This window comes from Hippoglossus stenolepis, chromosome 15 (genome assembly GCF_022539355.2).
Source record: "Hippoglossus stenolepis isolate QCI-W04-F060 chromosome 15, HSTE1.2, whole genome shotgun sequence".
Classification (NCBI taxonomy): domain Eukaryota; kingdom Metazoa; phylum Chordata; class Actinopteri; order Pleuronectiformes; family Pleuronectidae; genus Hippoglossus; species Hippoglossus stenolepis.
Window position 1 is genome coordinate 5647811 of NC_061497.1, and position 16729 is coordinate 5664539.

At 41.2% G+C, this 16729-nt stretch overlaps 1 protein-coding gene across 3 annotated transcripts in view; it reads left to right on the plus strand.

The window, feature by feature from the left end:
* Window positions 1-16729, plus strand: part of camkk1a (calcium/calmodulin-dependent protein kinase kinase 1, alpha a) — a 68911-nt gene that overhangs the window by 26722 nt on the left and 25460 nt on the right. For all 3 annotated transcript variants that reach the window (XM_035177760.2, XM_035177762.2, XM_035177761.2), the window contains exons 2-5: window positions 2588-3041; window positions 9251-9298; window positions 11324-11377; window positions 15288-15339. In XM_035177760.2, the coding sequence (XP_035033651.1) occupies window positions 2709-3041; window positions 9251-9298; window positions 11324-11377; window positions 15288-15339 (487 nt within the window). In that variant the 5' untranslated portion in view covers window positions 2588-2708. The remainder of the gene's footprint in view (window positions 1-2587; window positions 3042-9250; window positions 9299-11323; window positions 11378-15287; window positions 15340-16729) is intronic.

The following is a 16729-nucleotide window of genomic DNA, read 5'->3' on the forward strand; positions in this document are numbered from 1 at the left end:
TTTTTCATGTACATATATAAAAATTCTGACTGGATGTTGTTAAAGCCGAGTTGATGCACATGACTTTCAAAGCCGTCAGATTTCTGTGCAGTTCACACTGCAGACTTGCTGTCTTGTTCTTTCACCACGAGAACCCCCCGACTGGTCCCCAAACTATGTTTAGTGACGAAAACACACGAAAGAAGAGACACCCCTTTTCCACCAACTTGTTGGTGGGCCTCTGTAATCGCATATTTGAAGAGTTCACATTTAGTGATTGGCGATTGTCCAGAGACAAACGGGCCAAAATTTATGTTGTGTGAACTTGGCTTAAATAAGAAGGTTCCCTTTTATCCCTTAATCAACCTGTTAATGCTGAGATATTTCACTTTAAACCCCAAAATAGCATTGTCAAGGTAACACTAGAGGTAAAATTGATGCAGTCCTTCCAGTTGTTATTAAATTATATCCTTCTGGAGCAAACTGGTGGACAGCCTGACTGACATTGCGTCCCCCAGAGGTGTTCCGCTACCATGGCTGAATATATGATGCATTTTGTATTGAGTCGTGATTGTATACAAGTGCCTGAATTGGTGTGACCCACCTGGACCGGGACGAAGTGGAACACTGTTATTTTTGAATATGAAGCTCTAACCACCTGACACATTTCAGGAATAGCATTACATGGCCCATTTAGTGAACACCTCTTGTCTAATATCCAGAGAAGTGACTTTGACTCCATTCTTTCTCCTCAGTCTGTCTTTTCATGGAACATGCACAGACCCAGGTGGCTCCTTACAGATGAAAACAACCACCATTCTTTTTCCTCTTGATTCGTCTTGTTACATAGATGCATAATGTTAGAAAAAAGGGATTTAAGTACCCTTATACCTCGGATGAGTGTGCAGAGGCCGCTTTGCATATCTGTGTTCTTCCACCTGAATCAGATGTCGTGAAGAGCTTTGATATTCGCTGGCTGTCTGTCGCTGACTTGATTCTCATTAAAGATGAAAGGCAACAAGGCCAATAAACAAACCCTGTTAAATGACTGGGTACACACACTCTATGAACACAATATCTTCAGTCTATTTTATGTTTGTATTTCTCTGTGTGTCAGTCCAACCACAAGCATTTCATGGAGATCCAGGGAACCAAAAGGCATAAAGTGTGGTTTGTTCAGCAAATTTTGACATGGTTTTATTTGGGGTTTATTTCAATCTATGAAATGTCAACAAAGAGATTACATTGTCTTTTTTCATGTCTGCTTGGTTTTACTTGACTTACACAAGATGTAGCAAGATATTGATCTGTGGCTGGCAATAACAGAAGTCAAGGATTTTGACTGACATGGGTTGGTTATATGGACAATATCACATTTCGCACCCATATACACATGTATGTGTGTGTATATATATATATATATATGTCAACTAAAACTATTCTGTGGGTAAAGAGCAGCTTTTAGATACTAAACAATTCAGGTTATAATTAACAGCTCAGAGTCTTTAACAAAAGATAAAAAACATTAAAGCTCAAATCATATCATTAAGTTTAGGATCAAAATATCGGTTATACTGTCTAATTTGATTATACCAAATTAAAATGTCACAAAAAGGAGGTTTTTTGATTGCAAATTTGGGGAGACTGAGGGTTGCTAACAGTAGATCGAGTTAGCCTCACTAGTTGCTCTCTGATTGACAGTCCGTGTGTCCACCACTGGTCCAGACTGAAACATGTCAACAACTACCAGAGGGATTGTATTGAAATGATTTTTGCTAATGATGAAGGGACGAGGTTTGGGTTCAAAAGTGAGAGGGAAATGCATGTAAAGTGCAACATTAATTATTGCATCCACATCGTTCTTTTTACATTATGATTTAGGATTAGGATTTTCTCTTGTATTTACCTCTTTATATTTGATGTTCAATCTCTTAAGATTACTGATTACAAAATCTAACGTACATTTAATTTTTTCTTTCCATTGGAAAAATGTGCAAAGAAGTGAGCTGTATTTTTACAGCCCAGAGTAATGTCTGCAGGTCTTTATCTAACATACAAACAGGCTAAACTGAGATGATTAACCTTGCAAGATGAGATAAGAAAAGATAAAGGTTATTGTTCCCACACCGGGGAGATTAACTTGTTGTAGCATAGAATGAGGTAAACACGTTAAAGTATGAAATAAGATAAAAATACAATAACTTATAATGTACACCTTTCACTACAGACAGATATATTATTTTTAGAGAGACATACTTGGGTAAATAAAGTGCAGTGGCACGGGATGATTGCACAATGAGGTATACTGTGTTGTCAATATCTCTTCATACATATTGCACAAATAGACGTGTGTGTGTGTGTGTGTGTGTATATATATACATAGACTGTTATAAGTATATAGGCAGGTATAATCTATAGTAAATATTATACCTCTGAGCCATAATAATGGCTGTAGTCTTTTTAACTGGTAGAAACAAAAGTGCAACACCAGTCAATCCAGTCAGGTTTATTTAACAAGCATGTGAAATTTCTCTTGATTCAGATAATGCAGATCCACTCATTTTGCTGCATCTTAACTGAGCTCTTCTCCCCCTCCCCTCTGTTCCAGCTCTGGTGGGACCCTGAACATCCTGACCATAGGCCAGCCAAGGTCACGTTGATGCTGGTGGGCAACCCCCAGTATTCTCCCCGCCACCTCCTCCTGCATCGCTCCCATCTTCCCACCGGCCATGGCTACGAGCAGTGACCCTGGCTGCGAGAGGCTCGACCCTGACTGTGCCGAACAGGCCGCCAGTCTCACGGACATCATGGCTGCCATGACGACGAAAGATTCAAGCGGTTCGACTGCCAACGGCGTGAGAAACGGTGGGGCTCAACAGGAGGGGGCTCAGGCCAAGAGGACTCATCCGTTGCGGCCTCACCTGACTGGAAGGAAGCTGTCGCTGCAGGAGAGGGGCACTTATCTGTCATCAGGCTCTGGAGGAGGCTACACACACATCTCCCCTCGTGTGGCTCGCAGGCCCACGGTGGAATCCAAACGTGTGTCTATATCTGACTCTCAGGTGAGGAAGTCATTTTTAATAAAGATGATCATGATTAAATCCTGAAATGACCTTAAAGGGACCATATTGTGTAAAACACATTTTCTGGTCTTTTACTATCCGTAATGACTTGAAGGGGGGTCAGTAGGGACCTTCAAAGTATGAAAACAGTCACTCCGCAGACTTTTTCACTCAGTTCATTCGAAGAAATATGTTATCGAAACGTCTCATTTCGTACTTCCTCCCCCGTATGAGTCATACGGAATCGAAGAAACACTGCAGCGTGGAGGGAAGCAAGGAAGAGAATGTGTCCCTGCACATTTCCCCTTAAGAACGTTAGTGTTGGAGACCAGCGGTTACACTTTATTTCTTCTGACGTGCTGTGTCACTGTGCTCACTACGGAGTAAAGTCTACGTTACTCCGTACTGAAACTCCGTTGTGAAACTCGATACTCTAACTCGGGACGTTACTCCGACATTGGCCGACTGTCGTGCTAAAACTTGAACAAACATGAGGACGGTGTAACTTACCCTTCAGAAACATCCTGTTGAAACCGACTGTAAATATGTGCCTGGTCTTCTATAGCGGTATCCAAACATAGCGTGACTTTCAGCTGTGTTTACCAGAGAGAGTGAATGAATGCGCCAGAATGAGACCGGTGATGGGCTGGTCGCAAGTCACTCAAAGTGCAGTCAGCCAATCAGAGGAGGGGCTCAAGAGGCAGGTGATATTGTGATAGAAATATCTCATATATGAATATAGATTGAATATTTTCAATCTTGGGGGTCATTAGCTGAGAAAGAAATGAGAAACCCTGTATGTAAGCTTTTTTATGTTAATGCATCATGTGCCCCTTATATAATTATTCAATGATCTACACTGTATACACATCTGTGTCATTATGAAGTGTGAGATCACTGAGTTCTGCTGTTGGCTTTGTACGGTCAGATACGCCACAGCAGAAGTGAGGGATGATCAGTTGAGAATTTGCTGTGGAACATGTCTGTTCATTATTCCTATTTTTTTAAATGATATAGAATATAATACAACTTGTCTGACGCTGTGTTCAGGTTGTAACACATCACCTCTCCTCCTCTGACTTGGTAAAGGCTTTGTTAGCCGTTATACTGGAACCGTCTCATGCTTGTTGCATTTCTGTTTTTTTTCTGCAAAATCTATTTGCAGCGTCAGTGTCTGAATCTACCAGCTTCATCGCCTGCTCTCTGTGGATTTAGAGCTGACAAACCCACACTGATGCAAACAATAGGTCAGAACTGTGGATGTAGCCTGTAGCTTTTATATTTGATCCAATCAGTGTGGACAGTAGAACATCTACATTATATCCTCTTAAATGTACAAAATTAAAGCTAAAGCTTCCTGACCCTTGGAGAAGAAGCAGTTTACCCCTAACAGCTCATGTGCAGAAAACAAAGCCTGTCAATCAAACTTAATCATCAACTCAGGGAAAACCAGCAATCACACTGTCCACTCATATCAAGTCAGCATTCAGCTTATCTGACTGACCAACATCATGCAGATGGTAAAATGCTGATGCAAGAAACAAATCCCTCCGTCTCTGCAATGAAAGAATACAAAGAATACAGAGCTAGCTGGTGGCCTATAGTTGGTGGTGTTGGACCAACCCAGTCTCATCTCAAAACATGTAATAGCTACATTGGTCCACTGTGCAAAACGTAGTAATCTCAGAATCTGGCCTCTCAAATTGTGAGATGCCTACGTTTTTGTCTTGATAATGTGAATAAAGCCTTAAGGGACAAATGCACCACTTTTATGCTAAGTTAATATCTTCTCACCCAAATGGAAAATAGTCGTCAGGAGCGCCGCTGATGTTTAACAGCTGAAGTCTCCATGTTTGACCACCCCCGCCCCGTCCCCCCGTCCCCTATGGCGCGGCAGCGCAGCTTCCGCGGCTGTCCGCTGCGCCTCACTCATGTGGCATTGTCTGAAGTGTTCAGCTACATTACGACGTTGGCTGCAGGAATGCCCGGCAGCCGCTATGGTCAGCTGGGGATTTAGCCTGTTTACAGTGTTCTAAGCGACGTTGCGCTGGCTGTTCGCGACATTTCCATACACCTCTCTCCTTGTTGTTTATGGTTATGCGGGACAATTTGAAAGACAACAAGGGAATACATGGAAATATAATTATATCATAAAAATATATTATATTATTGTGCCATATTTAAAAGAACAGTGCTGGGAGGGCGACAGGATGAGTATGTATGCTCATCCATACAACTTGTAAACTATGTCCCTTTAATTGAGATGGTCATAATTTAAGAATAAAACAAGTTTGAATATTACAAGGAATAAGTCATAATTTAACAAGGAAAAAGTCATAATATTATGAGAATAAAGTTGTAATTTAACAAGGAAAAATACAATTACAAGATTAAATTGTAATTTATTGAGAAAAACATCATAATATTGTGAGAATAAAGACAAAAAACTTCCACTCCTTCTGGATCCAAAATCTCATTGTTTCTTGAGAAACTATGAAAACACCTTTGAATATCACAGTTGTTCCCAGTCGACCACTGCTAAACATCTCCTTTTCCACAAAAGAGGCAATTTCCTCTGAGTCTCGTTTGTTTCCCCTTTAAATGGCCGTAATACTCGTATACCACTGAACCCAACTTTCATAGCAGAAGAACTTGCATGGGGTGACTGAATTTCCTGTTTCCTCCTTTTTTTGAATCCACATTGAACATAAAAAATTCATGACATCTTCCAGGATGTGGAACTCTCTGACTTTTACAGACTGCTGCCACAGACTCACAGACCCTGGCATTGTGTCCATTCCTCTAAAAATGTACTTGCAGGTCTTTCATGTCTACACTACAGCACAGACAGAGAGAGAGAGAGAGAGAGCAACATTTCTTTTTTCTTTACTTTTTTTACACAAACACCAGTAATGACCTGAGCAGAATATTTATCAGGGACTTTTTTTAAATAGCTGATGCGTTTGTTTTTCTTTGTCTTTGTGGAATCTCAGTTTATTCTTTTCTGCAGTCTGGGCAGGTACACACACCCTCCTGTGTATTTCACAGTTTATAAATATAACCGCAGTAAAAAATAAAATGTGGAAATGATTTACACACTCATGTTCTCTTCCCCATCCTCATTATAGAGAATGTCCTTCCTGTGCAGTTTGGGAAGTCCAGCAATAATCCACATGAGGAAGTTGTTTGTGCGTGTGCGTGTGCGTGTGTGTGTGTGTGTGTGTGTGTGTGTGTGTGTGTGTGTGTGACTTATATAACAGTGACACTAAAGCACAAAAGCCTCTTACTCTTTTTATTTATTGCAGGAAACTCTGCTCTGCGTTCTCATACCCGACTTTCTCATCACATTTGTTGTGGTTTGACTCTTTTGTACACACAATGTCTATAATTTTGAAAGTACGAATGTTTTTGGAGCACAATGGCTGGTCTGTTTTGTGGTTTTAATTTCAGGATTAAGTGAATCCAGAGAAAAACACCCCAAATACATGGTGCTCAATGTGCGTGTTCATCTGAGAGCATGATGTTTTATGTCAAAACAGGATATTAAATTGTGTTTATTTATATAGGCGTTAGTCACAGGGATGAAACCATGAAGACAAATAATGGGTGACTATGACTCCCCACCCCTCTCCCAACAGTAACCTGTATTGACAGCAAGGAAATGACACCACAATAAACCTTGTGAAGGGATGGCTCCACACATGCTGATATATACATTGACCACATTGTGTCTACACTGGCTACAAACACTTGTAGGGGGAAGTGATGTGGGAAAAACCCATAGTTCCTTTTTCTCATACTTAAAGCCTCATATTAAGTTTTTGCACTGAAATGAAAATGAGGATTTTCACTCAAACTTACATTGGAATCACGAGAAGACCAATAACAATGACGAGGAATGCTTTAAATGTGCATACAGGCATGTAAGATGGGAATTAAAATATTTAAAGCTGAGAAGACGAGGTCTTTTGCTTTCTCTCAGTTTTCTCTTAATAAATATATGTTTTAGTTAACGCCACATTATAGCTAATGCCAAAAATAGTCACTAAAGCAATCACTGGAGCAATGATGAATGTTTCAATCCATCCGCCTTCACAGTACATTAGTAAAGTAAATGATGCAGTTGTCTCTATTCTTAAAGGATCAGTGTGTCAGATTTATGTGAAAGGGATCAATTCGCAGAAATGGAATGTAAAATAATCCTCAGGATGTTTATAGGCCCTTTATATTTAAATACTTATATTTAGCGTGGCCACTCCAGTCAACTTCATCATTATGGCTGAGTCTGGTGGCTTCTTTCCAATACATTTCAGGTGTATTTTAAACCAGTGATGCTGCTGATGAAAATATTTGTGATATTCTTTTGTATTTGTTTTCAGATGTTTGTTTAAATGTGTTTACATGGACCAGAGACCGAGATCAGAGGCTCCAGCTCCACATAGATTCATAATGCATGCTGTGTTTCAGTGCTGGAAGAAAACATGGGATATCATGCGATTTAAGAAATATAGACTCCTTCTGAACTATGATTTTATTAATTTATATAAGGTAGGATAAGCAGATAGGAAGGGACACACTTAAAACAACACATAATGAATCCCGTGCAGTGCTATCATTGTTCCACAGGTATTGCACCATTCTATCAAAATCGATTGTAAAATGACAGGAGGCGGAAATGATTTTAAATATTTAAAAACAATCTAATACAATTTCCCTTTTCTATTACGGACTTCCTGAGGCAGACATGCACATTATTCATAAAGGGACTGAAATGAATGGTCATTGGTTTCAAATTGCACAGTGACTGTGATCTATTCGTTACACACTGATATTGATCAGTAGTTGAGTAATGGATGGGGAAATGTGGAGAGATGGGTGTGTTGCATACTGAGGGAAGATGGTGGGGGGGCTGCACTGTTCATGTAAAGCAACAGTCTAACGTGACAGTGACAGAAAAAAAAAAGATTTGTTGGGGCCCAGTGGAGCAATCGGCTGGAATTTATTTGTGTGTGTGTGTGCATGTGGCAGATGCGTTTAAGGCTTTCTGCACGGCCCTCTTTATCCATCAGCACGGACAGAGCATTAACTGCACTGCAGCGCCCAGGAGCCTATGAGCATGTGCCGACAAACTCTGAACCCAATGGAATTCCTCTCAGACAATCCCTCCGATTGCTCTTTTCTCCGGATTCTCCTCATTTGCCTTCCCCCTTTATCCTCCTCCGCCCCAATTTTCTATTCTCCCCTTTATCTCTCACAAAATCAAAGCAGCTCTTTCCCCGAGGTTGGCTGCTTGCTTCACCTCACACAGCTCCATCCTATACTCAATCCCCTCAACCGTTTTTTTCATAACCCCTGCGCCTTTATACTTCACACCATCATACCCTACAGTGCATAACCCCATCCTCACATGTCCTGCAGCACCAACAGTAATACTCAGTACAAGCTTCATAACCAGCTTGTTACGTAACCCACTCTGTAATGTCATATTTTCCAGAATACCTTGCCTGGTGCATGTCCCACACCATGAGTTGGTGCTGTGCTTTCAGTCCATTATATCTTTTTTTTTGTTAGATCTTTGATCTCCTGCCGCCTCTCATCCTTTTAACATGTTCCAGTATTGAGCCTCAGGCATTGGTCTGGCTCACAGTAAAGCCATCACCCCCCTCAACTGTAATGAGAAATCCACTTTAAATCCGTTTTCTTCCTCCGCTCCATCCCTGTCTCTGCTCTGTTTCTGCTCATGGACTTTACTGTCTGTGGACCCCCTCCTCCTTCTCAGCCTACCTGCGGTAAAATCCTCCCCCCCCACCACCACCAAACTCCTCTCACCCAGCACCCCCGTCCTCTGTGTCCTGCTGTGGTCTCCTCTCCTGTGCCGTGCCCCTGACTGACTCCGCGCTGTAGCGGTGGTTGCTATGGAACTGCAAATCAGCCATTTAAGCGGTGGTACCTTAATGGATTTGCAGACAGTAAACAGAAACTACAGAATGCATCGTTACTCAGAAATAAATGGCTTTCAGCACAATCACACACACACACACACACACACACACACACACACACACACACACACACAGAGGGAACATTTTGTTCTGGTACCAGAGGAAGCCCTGTTTCTCTTGGCCTTCGATGATGCGAAACACTCACGCTGGTGCTGATCATGTTTGTGTTGATGATTCACTTCCTTCTTTTTCTCTCCCCCTTCACAGGACTGCATCCAGTTGAACCAGTATAAGCTGAAGAGTGAGATTGGAAAGGTGAGGTTGGCCTATGTTCATCTTCAAGTGGTTTAGGAAAATGGCTGTAGCTATAGGGAAAGATCGGCCCTTTAGTAAGTTGACAGGGGAAAAAAACTCATTCCAAAAAAATCCCACACAGTGCAGGAAGTCGTGTACGGCCTCAGGTGTGTACCCCTCCCTCTTTAAGTCAAAACAATCTCTAATTCAGCACATCTGTATTTCTGAAAAGCTTGAGAAGAGCAGAACTGGAAACTGTTTTTTTATGCAAAACAACATTCTCTTCTTAAGTCATTGTTTTAACTTTCTGGTTTTAATAAAAAACTCGGCACTTGACCTCTAGATAATGCTGTTTCATATTTTGTTCACTTTGTTCAGACAAAAGTCCGTGGCTACAACTCTTTGTACCTTTTATAGATACTCAGGTCCTGTTTTTCTGAACATAAGATGTAATAAGATGTTAGTACATCTTATTACCTCCACCAAGGAGGTTATGTTTTAATTGGTGTTCGTTGTTTGTCTCGTTTTGCAAAAACTACAGGATGGATTACCATGAAACTCTGTTAAAGGATGTGGTGTGGGTGAGGGAAGAATCCATTATCTTTTTGAAGGGATCTCAATAATGGGAGGATCCAGGAATTTTTTTCATTTTCTCTGCAGCTTTTCCCACAGCGTAAGAACGTGTACAATTCCTTGTGACTGAGGTGCACTGATAAAAAATTGAAAGACAAGTTCACGCACATCTGAAACTAAAGCCGTATTTTCTGCGGAGGAGGTGCGTGTGTGAGCCAAATGTCAGAATGAGAGAGGCTCCGTATTATCTGTGGACTTTCTCCGCATTGGCCTGCTAGTATAACGTCTGTAGAAAGTCAGGAGAATCCAATGTGAGCGCACAGCAGGGGATCCCCGCTGGATTCACCGCCAGCAAGTGGGGGGGGGGGTATCATGCTTCTAACAAGCACAAAAATAAAAACAATAAAAAAGAAAACAAATATCTGCGTGTGAAAAAGCTATGTCCTATGTCTCTGCGGAGGCCACCATGTTTTGAAAACAAGTCTTAACTGGACAAACTAAACACTTTTTGAGTTTTAATGACAACTGAAGGCTACCACAGGTTGCAAGTGAGGGGTATTTAACTGCAACATGAAACTTCACCACTAGATGTCACTAAATTCTACACACTTTACCTTTAAAGGGTGAAAAATGGATTAAACATGGATGGTGTTTGGTAATGTTTGGATGAATTCACTCCTAGCGAAAAACAGTTTTTTTTGTCATAACATAATTTGAAGGACATTTAAATGCTGAGTCATTTGTTCAGAGCCAGCTGGCAGTTTTAGCCGTCAGAGACATCAGAGGTGATGTAACTCGGTTTGTTTCATTCATGTGGGTGTATGATCGACTTTAAAAGCAGTTAATGGTTCTTGTTTGCACTTATCAAGAAGAAACCTGTGTGTGTGTGTGTGTGTGTGTGTGTGTGTGTGTGTGTGTGTGTGTGTGTGTGTGTGTGTGTGTGTGTGTGTGTGTGTGTGTGTGTGTGTGTGTATACATAGACTGTTATAAGTATATAGGCATGTACATTCTGTGCTGTGAAATAATAAAATTGTTGTGTTTGAAAGGAAACTCATCAGATCTGCAGAACTCCTTTGTTTTAGGATTGACAGAACTCAATTCATTACCTTGCAATCTCATTAAGTTTTTTTGATTTCAAAATGCTACTTTTAGATGTCTGCTTTTATTTACGAATTTTCCCGATAACACATTTCATGTCAATAATGAAATAAAATGATGTTCTTTAAAAATAGATTATGAAACTATTTTCATAATTATGAGTTGAGATTTAATAGATAATAAATGATTCCACTTTCACTGTTTATGTACACTATTTATTAATATGATGTCATAGTGTCATTTTGATGTATCTCATATTAAATATTTGGGATATATACATAAATGTGGAGCTAAACCATAAAAGTAGCACTGAATGATAATTAAATGTTGTGTCCAGCCACATGAATATGACTCTCATATTGTTGTGTTCTGCAGGGCTCTTATGGTGTGGTCAAACTTGCCTACAACGAGGACGATGACAAAAATTATGTAAGTCAAAGCAGTCGCATTACATTTCCGCTGTTGTCAGAGGATCCTGTGAAAGGCTGTCGCTGTGCCACGCAGCTCCTTTGTGTTTTTCGTCCATTCCCTCTGCATCTACTGTCTAGACAGAGCAGCTTTGCAGGATCCCACCAGGCCTATTGATTTTTCTCTCTCCCCTTCGACCTCGCTGCTCAGCTCTGCGTCCCATTCACTCACATGGCATCAGTCGCCGCAGAGGAAATGTGGAAAAGAGAGCGACTTCTGGTGCCACTGAAGGAGCATCTGCGATTTTACTCTCATGAAATCCGTTTTTTCTCTTGCTTTGAGGTCAGTTTATGTGGGAGAGGTCATCTCGGGCGCTTCCATCAAGGTGATCTGTTTCCCATAAAAGCTCTGCGACCTCAGCCCCTCTGCACAAAAGCTGATTTGTGTTTTAACATAACTGAACTGCCCTGTGCAGTTACCTTGAAAGTGTTTGGATGACTCATGTACACTTAAGATGTACTTTTGAATTGGAGCCAGTGGGGAGCTCAGAGCTAAACACAACCCTGTTATTTGAAAAATGGGAGCTTGTAAATGTGCTGATGCTGAACTTTAAATAGCAGGAGTTTGTGTAAGAACACTGACGAGGCCTATAACATTAATGAAAGTTGCTTACTCTCTCTGGAGTGGACACGCAGCCTTAAATGATGCCGACCTGCAGAGGCGGTCGGACACACAGCAGAGTCTATAAACTACGTCTTCAGTGACAGCAAAGACGTGTTCTGTCGGAGACACTGACTACGTTTACGTGGAAACCAATCTTCAGATAATAACCTGATTTAAGATAATCATCTGGCATGACACTGCCATGTAAGCAGCATTTTAATAGAATAACAGCATTAAGGCTACATCCACACTATTATGATTTCCTTTGAAAATACATCAACTCTGCTATGGATACCAGCCATCCACACTACTCTGAAGTTTTAGGGGGCGCTGAAGCAGAGAAGTTTGGAAACTCTGGGCCATGTTTGAGTCTGAGAGACACAATGGCTTGCTTGATTGGGTCTATTTGGTCACTACGTAGCCTTTACTGATTCGTCCGGCTCCTATCACATGACCCTCTCCTGGAAGAAAACAACCGGCAGTAGCCTCAGGGACCGGTGAAGAACGCAACATGGATAATCAATGACAAGCGTTGCTGACCCTGTTGTCTTTGCTAACAGCTGTTAGGAGATGCTTTAGGAGATGAGATGTCATGGGAGCAAATCAGCACACGCATGCCCAGTGTACTTGAGTTGTCACGTGATATGAGTTTTCATATGGGTTAGTATGGACGAGGATTTAAAATGACACGGAGCCAAAAGCTTTTTTTGCTGTTTTCAAATGAAAGCGTAGTAGTATTGATGCAGCCTAAGACATGTGGAGTATTCACATTCTGTAGACATAGATATGTCTTAATCTCATTATAACGTCCTCTTGGCGTTTTCACAGCATTTTGTCACATTGACATACAGCAGGTACAAAGTGTGATCATCTGACTGTGCTCTGTTAACATCATAATTGCCTCAGTGAGTTCCTCTTCACTCGGTCGGAACTTGAATATAATTAAAAATCAAAAAGTGACATTAAGAATTATACAATGCAGCTCTCTTTTTATTACCGCTACAATCTTTCCCATCCGTCCCACATAAAGTGTAGCGAGCTTTCATGTTTGCTGTGCACGTATCTACCATTTCTACTTTCCATCTTTTCTCCTGGTTTTATATTTGATGTTTATTGCTGATAGAAACCTCTGGGGGCAGACTATATTGCACTCCTCCTCAATAACAGGCTCATCTGCAGTAACACTGACAGGAATCAGGAGAGGACCAGCTGAGTAATGGTGACGTGAAAGGTTGGTCCTATTTCCTGACAGTCTGAATTCGTTTCCCATGGAACTGATTGGATTTTTCCACACGGAGCGGCACAAGTATCAACACGCACAATAAGCGATAAGAACTAAACAGGCTCCTGCAGGCTCAAGTACTTCGCCTGTATTCACTATCTTCCTACGAGCTGGAAATTCTGTGAATATATATCAAATAAGGAGATGACGGTTTTGAAATTGTTTTACATTCTATATCAAGATGTATCACGTATTGATTTCTCATCCTTTTCCACACATAGTGAGGGAAACACAGCAGAATCATTATGTTGATAAAGCAGCGGTGGTCATCTTTAAACTGAATGGAAATGTTTTTGCCAGGATGAAAATAAAACGATGACTAATTCGTCCCAGTGCTATGTATTAAGACAATCATCCTCTCCCTGTGGGTGTTGGGAACCAGTTCAAGAGTTCAGCAGAGTAGTAGAGGTCTCTGAATCATGCATGGGTTTGTGGTGTTTGTATTATTTCCTTGCTCACAACTTGACTGGCAGGCATCCAGTGGTGATGATGGAATTTATCAGCCTCAGGGGGCTGAAGTAAACTTAATTCATGCACCTTCACTTAACTCTACTCGAATAGAAAGAGAGATGAATGTAAAGAGCTTAATTATTAGCAGATATGTTTAGCAGTCTACTTTTGCAGAGTCTTTCCTTCTTCATTTAAAGAACAGCTTCACCCCTAAGTTTATGCTGAGGTGCCTCTCCCTGGAAATTAAAAAAAATGCTTCTAGTGGGCTGCGCTGGGAGGCGAGGCTGAGACACGCCTGCCGTCGACACAGACGACAGACGGGTTTAACTGGGTCTGAGCGTGGCGGCCCCTCGTCGCTCGAACCGCTGGCACAGGAGATTGTCTCAGCCAGTGGTTCAAATGGTGTGTGTTTGTGTGAGAGAGAGACAGCTGAGGATGTGAGACGTCTCTGCACGGTAGATCTCTAGTTCTTCAGATTTCCACTGAAGAGCTTTTGCTGGTGGCAGAGGGTCGCCCACCTTCGATTAGAGGGCGTTAACTTTTTCTAACAAATAAATGTCATGACCTAAACTGTTGACGTACACATTTGGCCCTGCAACGTCCCAGGATGGTTTGAAACACTAGGTAGCGTTATGAGCCATGTGCAACCTATAAATGTAGATTTTCAAATATTTGTTTGTGATTTTCAAAGCAGCATTAATGTGTTTGATCAAAGAACAGTCATATAATATAGTTTATAGCTTAAACGCGCACGCACACACACACAGTGATGGTCAGATAATGTATATGATATAATTTTATGGAAATGAACACACTGAAAAGATTGAGTGTGGAGTTATGGGTTGTTTAGCCTTTAGTCAGTCTGTTTATAGAGAATCTATACAGTCAGCCACTAGCCCAGTGTTCCTGGCAGCTGCTTTATGCACTTTGTGCCCACGAAGGAGATAAATTCTTGAAACGAGTGCGTAGCTTCTTTCAATGTCTTCACTGCCTTTTTGCTTCAAATTTGATGACTTTCCCTAATTGAATGGGGACAATTGGTTAATCGTAAAATGAACAAGATAATGAATTTGCAATGTCCTGTTTACACGGTGTAAGCGTCTGTGTTCTTTGAGGTGGATTTGAACCCAGTTTGTTTTAGCTGTTTAAATCATGTTTTGAGTATCAATATTTTACACACATTTGTTTTGGTTGTTTAGGGTGATATTGAGGTCTGTATAACGTGCAATGGGGAGGCATGCACGGCAGCTTTCTAAACCATTACTCTTGGTTTTCTTGTGCATCATTGAAACTGTTTGAAAATGTTCCACCTCAGCGCTGATGTTTCTGCTTAGAAAATATAATCTTCAGAATGCTCTGTTGATTATTCAAAGCACTTAAGGACCCAATTATATAACATGTCATCTAAACATTCATTTAATGTTGGTTCATGGGTTAATGTGCTTACAGGTCTAGTTTATATAAGGTCTTGATTTGTGATTAATGACTTTAGCTCCTCTCACTCTTGATACTGATCACACTGTTTTTCTCCCCCAGGCCATGAAGGTGGTGTCCAAGAAGAAGTTAATAAAGCAGTGTGGTTTTCCACGTAAGTGCCGTTCTCCTCTGTGCTCAATGAATTCAGTGAAACAAACAAAGCAGGTCAAAGATTAAGAAGGTAACCTCCAACGAAAAACAGGACTTTGGAACAGAATCCTGCATGGGTCCATTTTTGCAAACCTGCACCTGCTCACTCCCTCAAAGCTCATTACTGGACTCCAAACCCGCAATCATCTCCAAATCGTGACTCGCCCGGACCCGTTAACATATGTACCACGACCCAACCCATCATCCAGGGCTAATCACACATGCCAGATACAGTCACTCACATCACATGGGTTATGGCCTCCTTGTCCTCCTGCTTTGGTCGTTGGGTTGTAAAAGTATCTGTCAATCGTCGCAGCACCTCTGCTCCTGCAGCTGTCAGTGTTTTTTTCTCAGCAACAACTGTGGCCATCCAAAACTAATGAGTTTTGGCACTTTCTACAAGCTGAGAATGTGTTCACCATCTATTTTTTTTGTTCTAGCTAGTTCACTGTCTGTGTTGACACTTATCTAACCACAAATATGGCGTCATAGGCTTTCACAATAAATCAAATCCTTGCCGCTGACCAGGTTTCATCTAAGCTGCTGCTTGCGTTTAGTTATTTTTGCCCTGTACTCGTGAATTTATATAGATGTATTATTTTCCTGTTATTTTACACAACTTGAAATCACTGCAGGACTCTGCTTTGGGAGTAAGGACTTGACCACAGACACAAGACACCTCCAACACCCCTGTGTGTTCCAGATCCTGAAAGTTGTGACCCAAACTCTATACGAGTGTTGGCCAATGCTGTTAACCATCAAATTATAATCATAATAAAACATCAAGCTGTGAAGACGTGTCACATTAGGTGGAATGCCAGAAAATAGTTTTTCAGTTCCATAAGAGGTCTGACAATCAGCGCACTGATAAGTGATTTCTAAAATCTCCAGAGGAGTAAAATCATGAACAGCAGATCACAGGAACATTATGGTGAAAAGACCTGAGGCCTGTGAAGCGAGGTCAACATACCCCGGATATCTTTTCGTTTTCCGGCTGAATTTAATTGAACAAATGCAGTCAGGATACGAAAAGACTTGTTCTCCTCAGAGACTAACAATCTGCACCAAGCTCTATGGGATCTTTTTTATAAAAAAAATGTTTTTGCTCCACAGGATCCTCTAAGAACGGGGATGCCCTGTTCCCTGATGTCCCGAAGCTGGATTTGCACTTATCGGGGGTTACTTAAGGTTAAATTCAGGGTTCTACGAAGCTTGTTCACTTTGTATCGGGGTAAATCACCATGGTAACTTACGCTGAACAGCTAACCGGGTCCGGAGCAGGTTAAGTTGGAGATAAGAGATCAAGCAGTATAAAAGCTCCGCCCAATGACCAATCAATTCCTTTGAAACAT